This window comes from Ptychodera flava, chromosome 13, assembly GCF_041260155.1.
Source record: "Ptychodera flava strain L36383 chromosome 13, AS_Pfla_20210202, whole genome shotgun sequence".
Classification (NCBI taxonomy): Eukaryota; Metazoa; Hemichordata; class Enteropneusta; family Ptychoderidae; genus Ptychodera; species Ptychodera flava.
Window position 1 is genome coordinate 21,757,935 of NC_091940.1, and position 17,177 is coordinate 21,775,111.

The 17,177-nt window shown below is 40.3% G+C and overlaps 2 protein-coding genes across 5 annotated transcripts in view; one reads left to right on the plus strand and one right to left on the minus strand.

Moving 5' to 3' along the window:
- Positions 1–1,609: 1,609 nt before the first annotated feature.
- On the minus strand, positions 1,610–10,096 carry LOC139147822 (uncharacterized). Of its 2 annotated transcripts, XM_070719031.1 has the most exons (7): positions 9,915–10,096; positions 7,991–8,189; positions 7,687–7,748; positions 6,152–6,734; positions 4,681–5,264; positions 3,837–4,054; positions 1,610–3,145 (listed from the first exon to the last, which is right to left on the minus strand). In XM_070719031.1, exons 2-7 carry the CDS (start codon positions 8,157–8,159, stop codon positions 3,076–3,078), a joined length of 1,686 nt encoding a protein of 561 aa, XP_070575132.1. In that variant the 5' UTR covers positions 8,160–8,189; positions 9,915–10,096; the 3' UTR covers positions 1,610–3,075. The 2 variants fall into 2 exon arrangements, with proteins under 2 accessions (XP_070575132.1, XP_070575133.1); XM_070719032.1 differs by lacking the exons at positions 7,687–7,748; positions 9,915–10,096 and having other exon boundaries at positions 7,991–8,127.
- Positions 10,097–10,377: 281 nt separating this feature from the next.
- The window catches only part of LOC139147824 (protein mono-ADP-ribosyltransferase PARP14-like), a 33,157-nt gene continuing 26,357 nt past the window's right edge, over positions 10,378–17,177 (plus strand). For all 3 annotated transcript variants that reach the window (XM_070719033.1, XM_070719034.1, XM_070719035.1), the window contains exons 1-7: positions 10,378–10,841; positions 11,777–11,880; positions 13,097–13,226; positions 13,814–14,065; positions 14,496–15,989; positions 16,222–16,313; positions 16,636–16,779. In XM_070719033.1, the coding sequence (XP_070575134.1) occupies positions 10,667–10,841; positions 11,777–11,880; positions 13,097–13,226; positions 13,814–14,065; positions 14,496–15,989; positions 16,222–16,313; positions 16,636–16,779 (2,391 nt within the window). In that variant the 5' untranslated portion in view covers positions 10,378–10,666. The remainder of the gene's footprint in view (positions 10,842–11,776; positions 11,881–13,096; positions 13,227–13,813; positions 14,066–14,495; positions 15,990–16,221; positions 16,314–16,635; positions 16,780–17,177) is intronic.

Genomic DNA, 17,177 nt, shown 5'->3' on the forward strand with positions numbered 1-17,177 from the left:
AGACGAAAAACCGTTAAAAATGGAACGATTTCATCATCGAATGGAGCATTGGTATACTTTAACTACCGCGGTTTATCACTTTTTTAATGCAAAATTTTCCAAAACCCGGATTTCCTATATAAAACATGAAAATTCAAGACTTTTACATCCAAAAGTTCGCTATACGAGGCATGTAATAAACGATTTTAACTCGCTCCCATGGAAAAAAAAACCTTCCCTAAGGAGGAAAAAGTACTTCAATTTTCCTGAGAATGCTGTTTATCCAGGGGCTAACTTTATATTTTGGTCGTATACAATACGCTCAATCACTCCAAACATCCTTAAAGGTCATCAATTATTCTTAAACCTCTGGGTTAAAAATGACATTGTAGTCCGAATGGAATGCAATGCAAGGGTAAGTGAGACTGAGAGTTTAAAAAAGTAAACTGTTCATTCGTAGTTCACGAATTGTTTGTTATGAAACGAAAAGCTCTTTGACCTTTAACTCCCCCTTTACGAATTATGCAATCATTGGGTGTGCAATCACAGGAGTCAGTGGAAAATATCACAGACATGACAAACATTTTTCTGATGCGAAATTTGAAATTGTACACGCTTTTCAAAAAATATGGCAAGTCGAGATTTTTTATATTGTCACTTTTTATTTCTTGATTTCTATCTTTCGCAGTTGTTCAAAACAGTGTAACGACGAATAGCTCAATCATAACATATTGATTGGTTGATTTTTTTTACAGTTTACAGTATATTTCTTGTTCGAGTTTTGTAAATCTATATGTACTAACAAGTTACAATCGATGAGCGCAAACAGGATCACTGTTCTGCGCAGGAGTAGAGGTCAAAGGTTTCTTCAGGCGACGCGAAGCAGTGTGTACACGGGGGGCAACTCGTCCAAGCGACGGGCGACGCGTCGCCTGAAAAACCGAAATGTCGGTTTTCCGGGCGACGTCGCCTGACCACCTCGGGCGACGCGGCGATACCATACAAACGAAGCAACACGGCAGGCAACTCGCGTTGCCTGTCGTGTTGCTCGTCGCGTTGCTCAACGAGTTGCCTCGTGTAACTCGGCCTTAATATATTGACATTGCATAGAGTTATTATACTATCAAGTAGATAGTCTTTTTTTGGCTTGAATGCCCTCACAACATAACTTGCCCTTCGTACTTCTTCCGCAGAATACTGCCACTGAACGTCTATCAGATGGGTTTTCAGTATATGAATTAGTGATTCAGTCATTTTTTGTTTGTGTTTTTGTAGGGTTTTTGATCACGCATGTAAATGAGAATGAACACAGCATTTTTTCGCATCAACTGCACTATTCGTTCGAACATAAATGCATCCTTCATAATTCATGCTAGTAAATCGACGATGGTACATGAAATGGCTGGATCGATCGGATATGAGCGACTATAAATTGAAAGATGTCTGCACCGAGCCGTATTTAAAAGCGATGTCACAGATGCACTATTAGTAATGGTGTCTGTGAAAGTTTTCTAATGGGGATTCGCACGGCTTAGAAGGGTACAACTTGTACATGTACTTGATGAAATTACATTTCAGACCAAGAAAACCATTAAAAGTTGGTAAAATAATGCAACAGGGAAGTGAGTACTTATTCTTTTCAAGTTTTATTTCTAACATGTACTCTATGGTCACAAGTTTGTATAGACTGTAAACGGTCACGGTACTAGAGCAGGATCTTTGAAAATTTGTTTATTGTACTGATTAAAATGTTTTGGATCATTTGTGCTGAAACGTATAAAAATAAATAAATAAAAAACTTCCCCGTTCTGGAAGAAACTTCAAAAATCCTAATTTTATAGTGTGGCTAATGATATTAATCAAAATGACAGCAAGCCATTGCAAAATACATCAGAACGTTCAAGAACATGATATGCTTCTATGGTTTTCTCGGTAGTTTCTATCACAACTTCGTCAAGACTTTGCCATTAACTTGATTTGAGCTAATTTGGGATAATGGGATGGTGAAGTAATGTTGATTTAGTCTGCAAATGTAACGTCATCTGCTTTTCTTTTTAAGTTACACACTTCTTTTGATTATTAATTTGTAATATTGCAACATTCAGCTATAGGGCACCTAACACATTTGAGAAATTTGAAAAATATAAAGATCCAATTACCCCAAATTAGTTCCAATCGTGTTCATTCTTAAACTCCAAAATCTCTCATGACTAAGCTAAAATCTTTTATGTAGCATATCTCCATGGCCTCACCAACATGCAACACTGATATCAGTCTGTTGACTGTCCGGCACCGCCCAGCAACATCGCCAACAAAGTCAACGCAAACAGAATGGGTTGTACAATTAGGAAAACCTGCGTGACGTTCCTCTATAATTTGTTCGAAAGTCGTTATGAACAGTGTGCAGAAAGCAACCATTTGTATTTGTCGTCTCCATGATCTGTGTGCATGTGTCCAGTGTAAAATGAATTGTCATCAGGACAAGATTTCATTAGGCAATAACAACACGGCATGTTGGAAACCATGCTTCGACGTACTTCAAGGAAGGAGAAGAAAAATACATGTACGTCTTTTTTAAAAAAAATTCTTAATAGTGAAAACGCCGCTTAATGGCCATGCTATTGTCACTCCTAAGTATTCGATTTTTCAATGATTCTAAGTAGACATAAGTAAAAAATAACTATCCCATCGCCTTGCTCACGTCTGGTGGCATTTGTAAAATTCATAATGAGTCGGTTATACAGAATTACTAATGCCACATATTTTCCAAATTAAGCATTAGAATAAAATACTCTTAGATCACAAATGTACATTTACCTTAAAATTGCAATCAAGATAAATTTGAAAGTCTATACGTACAATGAACGTCAGATATTTGATCAAGATTTGCTGCACAGAAGGGGTTATTGATGGTAACACTGGCACGCAACACCTACAGTAATGTTAACTGACAAAAACTTGTCTCTAGGGGGGCACTATGAACTAAAGTGTACTTGTCTCACGTATCAAAATTGTAGCATTAAATTCTATCATGAAGAAATATTGATCGCGTGAAGTACATGTAGTATTTCAGAATAAGTTTGACGGTGTTTGGTATTATTTTATCCCCTTGGCTGCCAACTCTTCTTTGACTCGAGAGAGGTATGTGGGATCGGGATACCCATAGCTGTAATGTAAAAACAAAACACTTTAGGGTTTTAGTTTACAGTTTGCAGCAATCAAGTAGTCTAGTCGACTAGTTTTGCATCCAAACTTAATAGCATTTTACGTCATTCTGAATTACAACATTGGCATATGCAATACATTTTGTTCGGTTTTCGGATCAAGTACACGATAATTCCTTTAGACAAGTTCAAAATAGGTATGTGACATGACACGGTTAAGGAGAAGGGGATTTGCGTCGGTACTTCTACATTTGATAAAAAGAAGAGATAAAATATATGCTGAAGGAGAATGCACATCGAGAATAGATCATTTGTACTCTCAAATTTTTACCATAATGCTTTGCTGATCTGCTGCTGGTGTAGTATCTTTTCGAAACTCGTGTAGTAAAGGAAGTTTTTGTAGTCCTGTTATTGTGATATACAATGTACCAAGAATTTAAATGTTACCGATATAGAAGTAGCACACCTTATAATAGCCATTGACATTTCAAATATTAGTGATTTTGTCGTCGTTGTAATATTTCACTTAAATCTAAAACTTTGTGCGGTGACTCCCTGATTTTATTCTTAATTATGAAAGAAAATAGTTTTTAAAGTGTATTTCGTGAAAGTTTGGGCACAAGTTTGAAATTGTATGTACTCACACCATTAAATGGAATATGTGGAAGTGTGCAACTCTATTTATTGACTTACTTCGCAGTGCCGCCAGTTTTGCTCGTTTTCTGGTGAATGTCGTTCCAGACAACCATGTTCTCCTTCCCCCTCGTCATAGAGCGGCCGATTGTGAACAGAACCTTTTCCTTGAAAGCCCTCTTCAGAAGTTCGAGAACTTCTTGGCCCTCCTCGTTTGCTGGTAAATATGCCTTTCTCCTGCAACCAGTGTACGGCTGGCCAGGATTTGGATGATTATCCTATGATAAAATAAAGTAAAGTTTTATTTTTATTCCTTTCTTTATTTCTATTTGGTGAATTTTTGGCTAGGTTATAGGGGAAATGACTGTAGACTTTTTTCGTCGTGATACCCAACGATGTTGTAAAATCTAAACAGCAGCTGTCATGAGTGTATTGTTTTTTTATTAGCACTTATACAAAAAGAAGCTCTTGTGTTAAATAGTGAAAATTCGTATCAAAATGCGGTACAATCCACATTTGGCGCGTGCGGGTTAAACTGCACTAAAACTGTTACAGTGAAAGGCTTGATTTCCATCACTATTCTTGCTGAAAATGAGCTCTTTGTTGCTTCAAGGACAATCGGTCAGTGCGCTTTCTCTTTCGGTCATCGTAGAATATGCCTTTCAACGAGAGGTAAAAATATGACGAGATTATCTACTATGCACCCTTACTCTTGATTTTGACAGTGTGTTGATTAGGGTTTCCTTCAGCAAGAACGACGAACAACCTGAAAACATTTATGAGCTCAAGGCACGTACTACCTTATGATCAATATTGAGAAATGATATTGCCCTTTTCTCCGTGTCAATTTAGAGTGGTTTTTTTACAATACGTAACATGAATGGACGAATTCTCCTTCTCTCACCTTTTGTTTGCCGTCAGGGAAGTCATAATTTACAATTATGGTTCCGTCTCCTTTGTAACCTGGCAGGTCATGGAACTTGTCTGTCCAATGATCCATCTTACCTCGCGGTTGGTTGCCTTTCACTTTCGCCACGGCTTTGGCACAATAGGGACACTTTGGGTCAGTCTTGAAGTGGCGCTCGAAACAGTCGTCGCACATGGTTTTCTGGCAGCATTGCATCTTCCGAAGACGTACGTCGCTGTCGATGCATATATCGCAATCCCCTTTGCCGCTGGGAACGGCGATGCCATCGTTTGACAGTGAAAGCAGGCTGAAGTTTTCATTATCATCATCATCGTATTCGTACGAGTAGGATCCCGAAGACTGCCTGTTGACCTTTGGCCTAGTGTCGTACGTTTGCGGATGACTCTCCCTACTGGCATCCTCCACAAACACCTCGATGAACGACTTGACGGTGCTCGGTTCGATATTCACCAGTTTGATCTGGCGCAGAGACCTCGACCTCGTTGTGCTTTCTTCGGAAAACTCACGGATGGCTTTGCGGAAAGCCTCTGCGCAAGTTGGCACTGGTATTCCGTGAGTGCCTGAAGGGAATGTGATGAAACAACAATATTGAATCAAGTTAATACAATGCTAGTGGCAGTTTCTTTACCTTAACATTAACTTCTACACGTAAGATTTTTACAATGAGCCGATCGTTCGAAGCTCAATGTCGGTACCATATCGAAATCACTATGAAATATGAACGTAAACAATATTCGATTCGAATTAAAGGAACATTACCTGCAACTTAATATTTTCGTAAAATAAGGTAACGTTTCTCGACTCAAAATACCACTGGCAGTATTGCCTATCAGCGCACTGTGATCAGGATAATGATGAATTATTTGGGCCTCTGCGCAACGGCTCGCAAGATTATAGCTGACTGGGTCTTTTAAAATATAATAGACTGTACATTATCTTGGAGGCTTGGAGCTGATCGGTTGTTTTGAAAGCTCTATCTCTATTAATGATTGTCCGTCAATCAATAAGCTTCAAGTTTCCGAGACGCTTCACATCAGCCAAATTTCTGCAGTGTCCGGACTACAAAACGGTAGCATAGGACCTTTCCACGTACATTTTATAGCTCGCGCTGACAAATTCAAGGCATTTCGATATGTCTTTTCAAGCGAAATAAGAATACACATTTTGCAAAACAGTCATAATACCTACCGTATACTACATCAAGGTTACTGGCAATGGAGCTTTAAAGGAAGGAGGGCGAAATTTGAAGGGACCAAGTGCTTAAATTTGACATTTCTTTTTCAGAGTGACGTACTCAGCACTTTAGGGCAGATCATCTATGATTCTTTATCAGTGAAAGGCACCCAAAAATACTACAAACGCAACTATATGTGCATATTCCTTTGTTTCATCAACGCTGACTACATAGCCCCTGCCCAACACGTGCTCACGTGCACTGCTCACTCACCTGTTCCTATAGCCGGTAGTGCAACTGACGAAGCTTTGACTCTATCAGCGGTATACTCGAGAGTCTTCTTCAGTAATTTGTACAGTTCTCTCCGTGTGTCCTCTTTGTCAGGCCTTCGACTCCGCGTGGATGTACCTCTTTGGGTCATCGGTGCAACGACATGAACCACGTCTTTACAGGGTAGGTTGCCAGAACTCGTATGGCAGATCCCGCTGTTTGTGAGTTCGCGAGATTTTGACGGTTTTTGACATTCTCTCTTCAGTTCAGGCCCTCCAGCGTTGGCGATAGCTTTTGCGGCACCTCCCTTGTTCTGCAAGTCTCTGTCTGTCGAGCTCACTATAACATCCACCTTTTCTTTGGTTATGTCGCCTTCTGATATTGTTACGGTTATGCCACCACTTGTTTTGTAGGATAATCTTAAATCGCTGGGATTACCCCGACAGTCAGGAATGCCAGCTGTGAATGACTTATCAAAGTTCATAGCATGGGATGTTGACGTTTCAGTTACCTCCTTTGTAGATCCCGAAAGTGGGCTGAATCTGTTTCGGTATTGTTGTAAAATACCTTCTCTCTCCAATTTAAGCTAGAAGAGGGAAAATAAATTTAACAGCATTTTTATCGTAGAACAGATATAACATAATAACACACATAAGGGGGGTTACTGTAGGTTCAAACAAACTGGGAAGGAAACTGGTTTTGCATCTATACACATCTTTTAGTCCCCCATGATTGTAGCTCTATTATCAGCATATTAAGACACCCCCTTCCCATATAATCACACCCAGGTTCCCTGTAACATTCTTAGACCATATGGCCGCCTTTTTTAGTCTACTTCACTATGTGTGTGTTTCAGCATCTTATACTTCAGAGTAATATGGCCAGGCAAATCAAAATTTCATACGTCCGAAGCCAAAGTCGGGATTTTGTATTTCATTTCTAAGTAACAAAATATTAAAATCGTCAAAATATGATTTATGGATAAAAATACGTAGTAGAGTGGTGGATTAGAAAAGAGTTGTTAAACTTCAAAAGTCCAAATATCTGCCCCGAGACACATTCTGCCTTAAAATTAAGAACTAACAAAATGACGATGAATCACAAACTATGTATATCATGCACGATATCTGAGTGCAACGCGTCAACATAGCATAGCGAAATATTTCGATGTACATTACGACAAACATGTTTCAACTTTTAACAATTGCCAAAGTACCTTGCATGATAGTTTTTACTGGGTCGTATGTTTCCCGACCTTTCGGCGCAGTTCCGACCCCCTACCTTTAATCAATCTTCGCATGTGAGTTTCCCCAAAACGCATGAATCACTCCGAATTATATAATTACTTTTCATCTCTACACTTCCCACTTCATTAAACTTTCACATCCATGTTATTTTTATGGAAATGGAAATCCCCCAGTCCTCTAACGCCGTACGTGTTCCACATGAAAATCACATGTAAAAAAATCTTTGCCGATGCAATGCTCCCAATGACTAACTATAGGTGTTCTTATTCTATCTGAGCAGTGTTCAAATACCTTATCGCATAAGTCGCTCTTGAACGATATACCGTGAATTTCTTTTACGAAAGTTTCGGCATCTGGAACGAAAGAATGAATTATGCACAGAAGTTTTGGTTGAAAATGCGTGATAGTGTTTGCAATCCGATCGGGTCAAAGGGTTATTTCTCATTTCTGAAACTGGTGATGTTTGTGTAAGTACTGGTCATCATAAATTTAGTAAATATCGATCAACAATACCTTGAAATTTGCGATCATTGTTCTCCATAAATGTGACAAATAAAGTAACTTCATTTTATAAAAGTTACGAATGATAACTTACCAGAGACCTTCTTGAATTTTAGAAGGATAGTTTTTTCATCATTTGCTTTAGCGATGTCGCACCCTCCTATTGATCGTTTTCTCAGGTACCCTTCTATAATCGACGCTTTCCAACCGCCGAAGTCATAAAGTAGCACCAACTGACCTGTCGTCCCCACGTCAAGGTCCATCTTATTCAGCCCGTTGGTCAGTGGAGATCTCTGGAAGTAAATGTTGACATGAAAGACACAGATTCGATCCAGTGGTTGTGAGGCTCAGCACAATAACGAACGTGAAATAACAATTTCCCTACGTATTGTTTACAGTGAAAACCTCACGCACGGGAAAACTCCCGTCATCCTTCATCAAGTTGGCGTTCATATCAAAACTATACTGGAATGTGTAACTCACTTGCGATTCATAGTCTTTAAGTTTCGATACATTGATAAGTGCAGGTTAAAGGGATACAGTCACCTGTAATCTAAATATACCCATATATGGTCAAAGAGGCGTTCCTTGGTATTAAAAATGCCCATGCGAGGGCGCTGTTTTTAAAAAGTGGCCACCCGCTTAAAATCCGTGATTATTGTTGTCACTGTCGCCGTCATGCCATCTATACTTTCTCTTTCACATCTCCCAAAGATCTTACGATTAGTTTGCATAAGTACGTCGCTTCGGTTCTATCATTGATACACTATTGCAAGCACACGCTGCCAAATGGGAAATTTGAAGCTTTTTGTTCCATATTTCGTCAGGCAAACTTTAACCATTTTCTTACATAATCAGGAATGAAATCAAGAGTCACAGTGCAAAAGTAATTAGAGAAACAAATCACCTTCAAGTTTTTATCTTCTTCAATTATCCCTACTTTACCTATGTTTAAATTTCAAAATGGCCACTTTTTCCTGTGTTATGGTAGTGCGTGCCTAAAAAGTAAATCGCTTAAACTTTTACTCCAACTTTACTCGACACATAACTTTCAACCATTATCTTACCAGTCAATATTAAAATCAGGCGTCACCGTGCAAAGTTTGGTTCTAGAGAAACAAAATATTTGAAATTTCAAAATGGCCGCCATCCTGTGTTAACTATGGGGAAAATGAAATTTTCGACTCGTTCGAAGACCTAAGACGGGGAATTTTTCTTATGCCGAGAATTTTAACATTAAGTCCCCACAAGCGGTAGATCAGAAAAAGAACTGTAAAAATTTGAGAGTCCAAATATCTGTCCCCGAGGTGCATTCTAGTATTCTACCTCAAACCGAATCCGATTTGAATGCAGTCTAGAGTTTGACAATCGAAACAGCTCAACAAACATCATCATGAACGCCTGGGGAAGTTGACTGACGTTTGGGGTTATAGGTCATTGTGTGTGGCGCGTATGAAGTGACATTTAGTTTACAATCTATATTCTAATGTATTGACAACAGAAATTCACGATAAAATTATGCGATTATAAAACTAGGGAGCTGTTTAAATCGTCGCAAACCACGGGCGCTTTGTGAACTGGGTAGTTTTAATGGTGCAGAGTTTTTGTTAACTTACGTTCCGACGTTCTGGGGATAGTCTACGTATCAGAACGTCGGAAGAACTGACGTGACTTCGCTTGTGAAACTCAAGACATGTTGTATTGTCGGTATCCTTGGGTGAGTTCTGTATGTCCACAGTGATTAGTCCTCGCAGAGGACCGGCATGGCACGGAGCAAGGACGTGATATGTCAAGCAAAACTACGAGTCGGACAGAGCTAAGTCATCAAGCCTATTTCATTCTTCAGACTGAGCAGAACCAATCGCAGACACAGGGCCTACAGCCTGTGTTCGAACGCAACGTGCGCTATGTCACAATGAATAGACGGGCTGTGGCTATGCCTTTGGTAGGCCCCTACGTATGTTTCTGTGGCTGAGCAAGCGGCACGTAAAATCGAAACTACAAATCGATTTGCTTACCTGCTAAATTGATATTTTGTTGATTATACCGTCTCTTTTGTTTCAAAGGCGTGGAGGCATATAGCGCATACTAAGCAGGTGTTAGAACTCGGGCAGTACATGCACTTTCGAACGGGCGTTCAGCGCAACTATACAGCATTGCCGCCTGCCCTAATGATCGCTCATAATGTGGGATTTTCCACGAAATCATGACTATGCATGAGACAAACAAGTGACGAAATTAGGTCAACTTGTTACACTCTCATCATTATTATTATTTGCTCAAACAAGATGAGAGTTTACGTTCATCTCGGATCAATTCAACAGTAAAAGAAAATAAAGTAAAAAAATTATAAGCTTTTTTAAACAAAATGATTATTTAGGCTTTTTATTACAAATAATCCACTTCATTGAGGGCGCTGTGCATGCGATGAATATACGCAACGGTTTTCCCCCTTGCGCTATATCGGGCTTTGACGGTATCACAGTGACTCAGTGCAATGCGCATAGTACAGTACGGGCACACAGCCTTAGAGGCAGTTTGTCCCGAACGAGAAGCAATTGACTGTGGAACTTCCGGGCCGAGACTGCAGGCGTAAAATATGTTCGTTGATTTTTGCAGTGTACGGTTGGCTTGACAATTAGGCCTATCTGCCACTCGGTTCCGTCGGTCGTAAGACAGATACAGCTAACGACACACACATTCGACGATTACAGTACACGCCGCATTTCTGAGACGAGACGCAGAGTTTGTGAAGCCCCCTGTACACAACATGGCCACTGCCGCACACGGAGAGGAAGACGCAACTATAGAAGTTACAAACTGTAGCTCAAGCATTGAAACATTAAACCTGTACTTCGAAAATAAGAAACGATCAGGTGGAGGTGACGTTACGAATATCACCGAAAAAGGAAACCGATTCTTCATCACATTTGAAGATCAAACAGGTAAGGCACTGAATTCAGGTGTGGAGCCCATCCCAAGATATCGGTGCAATACATTGCACGGAATCGACGCTCTTGCATAGAAGTAGCTCAAAGTTCACCATTCAGTTTGTACCGACATTGCTTTAAAATCAGGTAACATACTTCGCGGAAAGACGGTACATACACCTTGACAAAACGAAAGTTTATTCAATTCTTCGAAACGTCGGTGTTTCCCCATAACAAAGCCGTATAAGGAAAAATGAAAGAAGTATGTGCTGATGACTCAAGTGGAGACTCTAGCGTTAGACAAATAACTTAATCTACACATGAACATAGCTAGCTCTGCATGGCAGGGCTGTTTGTCACTGGCCATAGGCCTCCCACCACAGGGAGATATATAGCCGGTAATACACACCCCTGTCACGCAGAGCTGCAGATGAACACAGAACGGAGAGAAATAAACACATTCAAACGTTAGGGGACGACGTAAAGTTGATTGTTTTGCAGTGACGGACCAAATTTGTTCGATGCTGAAATGAGAAGTAACTTGAAGCACAATGCAATGGCAGAGCAGAAGAGGGTGAAAAATATCGGCTGTACGGACTGAGGATTGGGAAGGGGGTCTCAAAGAATGCAGTGGGAACCCCATCCACCCCAACCCAACCAAGTTTGCAACTTGCGTGTCCTAGCAAGGCGCAACGATAACACCACTTGTTTAGATGGAAGTCTGCAATTCGTGGGTGTCACACTCCCGATGTCCGGACATTTCCACTGACATTGGTTTCGATTTGATTTTTTCCAATTATTTCTCAAACATATGCATATAAAAATTCAGCAAAATACCATTCCACTAGAGCAGAACATATTTTTAGATAATTGTCACAATAATGATTATGATCAATATACCCGTTTTTTGTGGGGCATTGTGTCCGATAAATTATGATTTATTGTTTCAGTTGCTAACAGAGTTGTTGGAAGGTCACATGTCCTTGAAGGTCATAAACTCAAAGTTAAGTTATGTGAAAGAAGGGAAATCGACAACACACGGTTACTGGTCAAGGTGAGTCTGAATCGTTACATTTCAATGACGAATATTCAGTCCAGAGCCCATATGGAAATGAGTTTCAGTTGAGCCGTGATCGATGATTTTGAACACACGGAAAAATGGCACGAGTTCTGAATAGAAATAATCTGTTGGGTTTGCATCAAAGAACAAGTGTATTGGCGACAAGGTAGACTTGGTTCAAGTCTGTGATTTGTGAATGTTTGAGTGGAGTGAACGCAATGATTTGTATTCTGCTTTCATGTGAAACGCGCGCGTGAGTGGACGCGATGAGTGGAGTGAACACAGCGGAGTTTCACCCGGTCCGGCAGAAACTAAGTCACTATTGCGCAGACTCTCAAATGTGACGCATTCAATCGCTGGGAAAACCTGGCGTGAGCTGCCAAATTCCGGATAGGTTTGTACGAAATAGGAGAGACACAAGAGAAACTATTATAAATGATTTTTTTTTTTTTAAATTCACCGACTTGAACCAAGTCTAGCGACAAGGCTACGCGATGGATTTGCCTCGCATAGTTATAATGTTCTTTACCTGTTCAGGTAAAGAACAGGTCCACATTTACCATTGATAACAATGTAGGTTTAACCATGATGGTGAAAATGTTAAAATTGTCCGTTAGTGACATGTTTTCACAAAGAGCCTTGACAATCAATCGTACACAATCTCAGTCTGGGATACCGCTGTACAGTAATTGTTATCCTCAGCCGAAATAAATTATTAGTGACGCCCGTTAACGGGTGAAATTACGTGAAGAAACACATGGATCATTCAGCCATAGTTTTGTTATCATTTCAAGCCAGCAATCCAGTGATTGACTGTCGACGAGACATGCTTGCCCTTCCCCACTGCAAAAAACACGCATGTCAATCACGTGACGTTTACTCTGGTTCTGTCGACGGCTGTCTTAAAGCTTGGTGCGCCGGTGAACGTGTGTAGCTTGTGACTGCTTATTTGGTAGATTATAATGATTTTGTGGTATGTATATGGTGCGCACAAGATAATCTTTTTTTCTCTGGAAAATGTCCACTATGAGATTTCATAGTTTCCAGCTGCCATACTGAAAACGAAGTATTTGAAAACGGAAATACAAGATTAATATATCAGAATTCGCAATGCTGATCAGTGTGTGTGGATACTGAGAAAATAGCATTACATGTAAAATGCCCGAATATTTTAAAGTACTTATGTACACCTCATCTTTACTACTCATAGAATATATCAGTAAACACGACCGAAGACTGTCTTGAACTCTTCCTGAAAGACAAGGCCGGATGTGACGTCCTCTACATCGACAAAGACGAAAACAAGAGAAAGGCTATTGTAACGTTTGAAGACGAGATCGGTACGCCAACTCCGTCAATTGATGAGAAAACCATGAGCTATTGATTTTTAAAACATTTTGGCAAGTTACGCCATGTTTGTTACTGCTCTCTTCTCTGCAGTTATTAGCCCCATGCAAGCGGTGAGAACTACTTGAATTCAGGTAGTTGGCGCCTTGAAAATGAAAGACTTAAACTTTTGCCGAAACTTTCCTCAAGCAAACTTTGAATCATTCTCTTTCAAAATCAAGGGTAAAATCAGGGGCCAACGTGTAGATTTTTTATAATACAAACAAATTTCTCGATATTTGCTAATATTTGAAATTCAAAATGGCTGCCATCCCTGTGATAATATCTCTATAAGGGGAAATAAAATTCCCGATTTTCACGGAACCAATTCGATGAAAAATTATTTACTTCACAAGCTTTAATTTGAGTCCTTAAAGTGATAGGTCATAAGAATATTGTAAAAGTTTGAGACTCCGAATATCTGTCCCCGAGGCGCATTCCAGCTACGATACAAACATAGGTTCCTACGATACCTGAATTATTAGCATGGTATGAATACAAGTGGTTTTATAGTGAGTGTTTCGTCCTCCGTTTTATGTAGACGTCAAGAGAGTGGTCGAAAAGTTTAACCGACAACCTGACAAAAAGAAGAAGCTGGACGGTTCCAAATTACAACTCTTTTCTTTAAACGAGACAAGTACCGTTGAGATCACAGACCTGCCAGACAACGTTACTCCGGACTGGTTGGAACTGTACTTTGAGAACAAGAAACGAAGCGGTGGCGGCGATGTTGAGAGTGTAACCATTAATCCCGACAAGGGTTCAGCTAAAGTGACATTTAGCAATTCTTCGGGTAACTATGGACATTCATTACGCATGTTGTATATTTGACCTACTTACATGTAAACAATGAAGACAGTGGGAAGATACGTCGATAAAAACTACATCAGCCCGAATTGCACAATTTGTGAATCTAAATTAATCTGTGAGCTCGAGAAACCATTTCGTTCATTTAAGTAGAATTTTTTTCACGTGATCACTAAAAAGGAAGTTTCCCGTTCACACGACATAGAATTTATATTTTTCGCTGTTCAAAATATTCCATATAATTATGAGCTTCCACAGAAAAGTAATGCTGCAATAAATTAAATTAAACAAAATTAGTTGCCCAGTACTCTTAACACTGCTCCAGCTTATATTCTTATTTTCGCGATTGTACTGTAACTAATTCTTTTCCGAGTATCTGGCACTTAAATTAAGCAGGTTTATACTTTCCAACACAGATGTTGCCAGCGTTCTGAACCGGACTCACGAGTTCAGTGGGGTAGAATTTTCTGCTTCAGCCTACTACGGCAGCGTGGATGATGACTCCGAAGAGTCGTCCGTGGACGAGGATAACGACGATATGGAGGCAGAAGAAAAGCCGCAGGTTAAACCAAAGTCCTTTAGGAATGGGGCCGCGCCTAAAGCCCGCCAGAAAAAGCAGCCATCAGCAAAGGAAGGATACAAGCCCGAATACTCGCTGCCAGTAGACTCCGAGCTAATTCAGTTCATCGAAGCAGACAGCGAGCGTAGGAATGAGTTCAGTGGCGTCATGGCCGATGCTAACGCTACGGTTGTGCGTCATTTCGGAGGAGACAATATCCGCGTTTCGGCCAGTCAAAGTATCGGCGGAAAAGGAAAGCATCAAGAGTGGGAGGAAAACAGTCAGGCGACTCTAGCGGGTTACCTCAGCAAGTACAGCCGGAAGACCGTTTCTGTTGTTCCGCAGTTGTGGCAGACGGTCCTCAATGATCTTGAAGAAACCCCACAACAAATACTGAAGATGAGGAAGGATGACGCAAAACATGAAATACAACTCTTAGGGAAAACGTCTGACGTGGAAAAGGCGACGGCAAAGGTGCAGCAGATCACGACGGCACACTTGGAGAAAATGGAACGAGAATCTCGTAAACAGACCTCTAAGATCTCGCACCAGAATAAAAGCCGCCTTTACATGCTTCGATCGCAGCTGGATAACATACGTGCGAAGCATAGAGAAGTCGAGATTTCGATAGACTGGGAATCGAACAGCGTCGTTTTCACCGGTTGTCAAGAAGACCTAAGCCTGCCAATGTGCGATGTCTATGAAACTTTCAACGGGTTTCAAGAAAAGCGTTACAGTCCTTCAAAAAGTATCGGGGCTTTCCTGAAGGGCAAAGCGGGAAAAAGTCGCCTATATCGGAGCATCAAAGATAAGAATGTAGAAGCCGGGGTAGAAGTTGTCGACTCTGAAATCATCATCAATGCCAAGTCACCGAATACGATCAAGGTGATCATCGGTATTATAGAGAACGACTTCAAAGCGGATGAAATTCGCAATAAAAGTGATGTCAGTGCCGTATTCGAGAAAGACGAATTCAAGAGTCTGGTTGCGAATCTACAAAGAAATTCCCTGGTTAAAATCGACCTAGACGACAACGCCGTGGTCATTGCTGGTTTCAAGCCTGATGTGGAATCCGCCAAAAAGAAACTCCACGAGTATATACAAGCCAACATGAAAACATCGGCATTTCTGAAAGTCGACGAGAACATCATGCGGTACCTAAAATCCCACAAGAGTGAAAGTGAAATTGACAACATCAAACGAAAGCTGTACCAGTCGAAGGGCACAATAAAGCTTCAGCCTTCAGGAATAAGCCTTGAGGGAAATCCAGAGGCCATCGGTGACGCTAAGAGGCAGCTGGAGCAAATAGTGAGCCGAGTAAAGAAACGAGATTTGAGATACAATGATACTGGTAAGTGAACAAAACTATGGAGTTATCACAGTTCATTACCATCGATATTCTTATGGACACGTCCTCGTATGCAATCGATGACAGGACCGATTTACAACGCGTTTGGCTGTATTTGCAGCTGAATAGCTTGTGCCGAAGAGTAATATTTTGAGTGAGAAAGTAAGCTGAGATTACAAAGTTCAATCACCGTGCGGCGAAAACCAATAGCATGCATTTCTCTTCCTTTATTCAGGTCACTGTAAGTTCTTCATAGAGGGGAAAGGTAAACACTTGGCGAAGAGTATTGAATCTACAGTACCTTGCGCAATCAAAGTCAACACCAAGGTAATTTTACTCGGTTGTGTCATGATGACACGTGAGGTGACATTAAATGCTGACAAAGCAATTGTGTCTTGTTGACATCCAAGGCCACAAATTGTTGTCTTCTGTAAGGTTCTGAGACTACACATAAATTGATGATCTCGAGCGTTCTTTTCATAGCAAATTTAATAAGTTATATAGTTATATGTCGCATTTTATTGCCTCCTGTTTTACCACCTTGTATTCACTTTGGCTGTCTCCAAATTTTGCATGATGCTAAACATAATATTTTTTCGGTATGGACGCGGTTGTGTTATATGTGAATTTTGTTACTTTTTGACTGCAGGGTCGTTTTGACGAACGGAAAGAAGACCACGGATTGTTTTCATCCAAAGCTATTAAAATTCCGTCCCTTTCATCTAAAAACAACACGCTGAACAAGCATGGGACAAGATTTGTCGTCAAGCAAGGTGACATTGCATCGGAACAGGTATAAAATTGTGCTTTTTTACGGTCTTTTCTTCTCTTCTGAAATACTTGTTAGATAGTAGGACATCGAATCAGCATTTCTGAACATCTCATTCGGGGTATATACAAGTGTGTGACAATCGTCATGTTCATTTCAAAAACTCGTGTCAAAAACTCGTGCCTTTTCTAATCGTGCTGTATTTGCGAATATAGCAAGGTTGTTTTCAAGTCTCGACCAATTACATCGCAGTATTTGCGCCATCAATATACCGATACTATATAATATTGCATGTATTATGCATTGTTCACATTTCAATGTGTTGTAATCTATAGTGACAGAGACTTTCAGTTAAAGATTCCTCGTCCATGCACCTTGCTCTTTTTGAAGATGAATTGTCTACATCGAGTGTTGTAGCAGTC

Coding starts and splice junctions, on each gene's coding strand:
- LOC139147822 (XM_070719031.1), bottom strand. CDS start 8,159: ATGGACCTTGACGTGGGGACGACAGGTCAGTTGGTGCTACTTTATGAC. Junction 7,749..7,990: donor AAAATTCAAGAAGGTCTCTG/GTAAGTTATCAT, acceptor CTTTCGTTCCAG/ATGCCGAAACTTTCGTAAAA. Junction 6,735..7,686: donor AGAGCGACTTATGCGATAAG/GTATTTGAACAC, acceptor TCCCTCTTCTAG/CTTAAATTGGAGAGAGAAGG.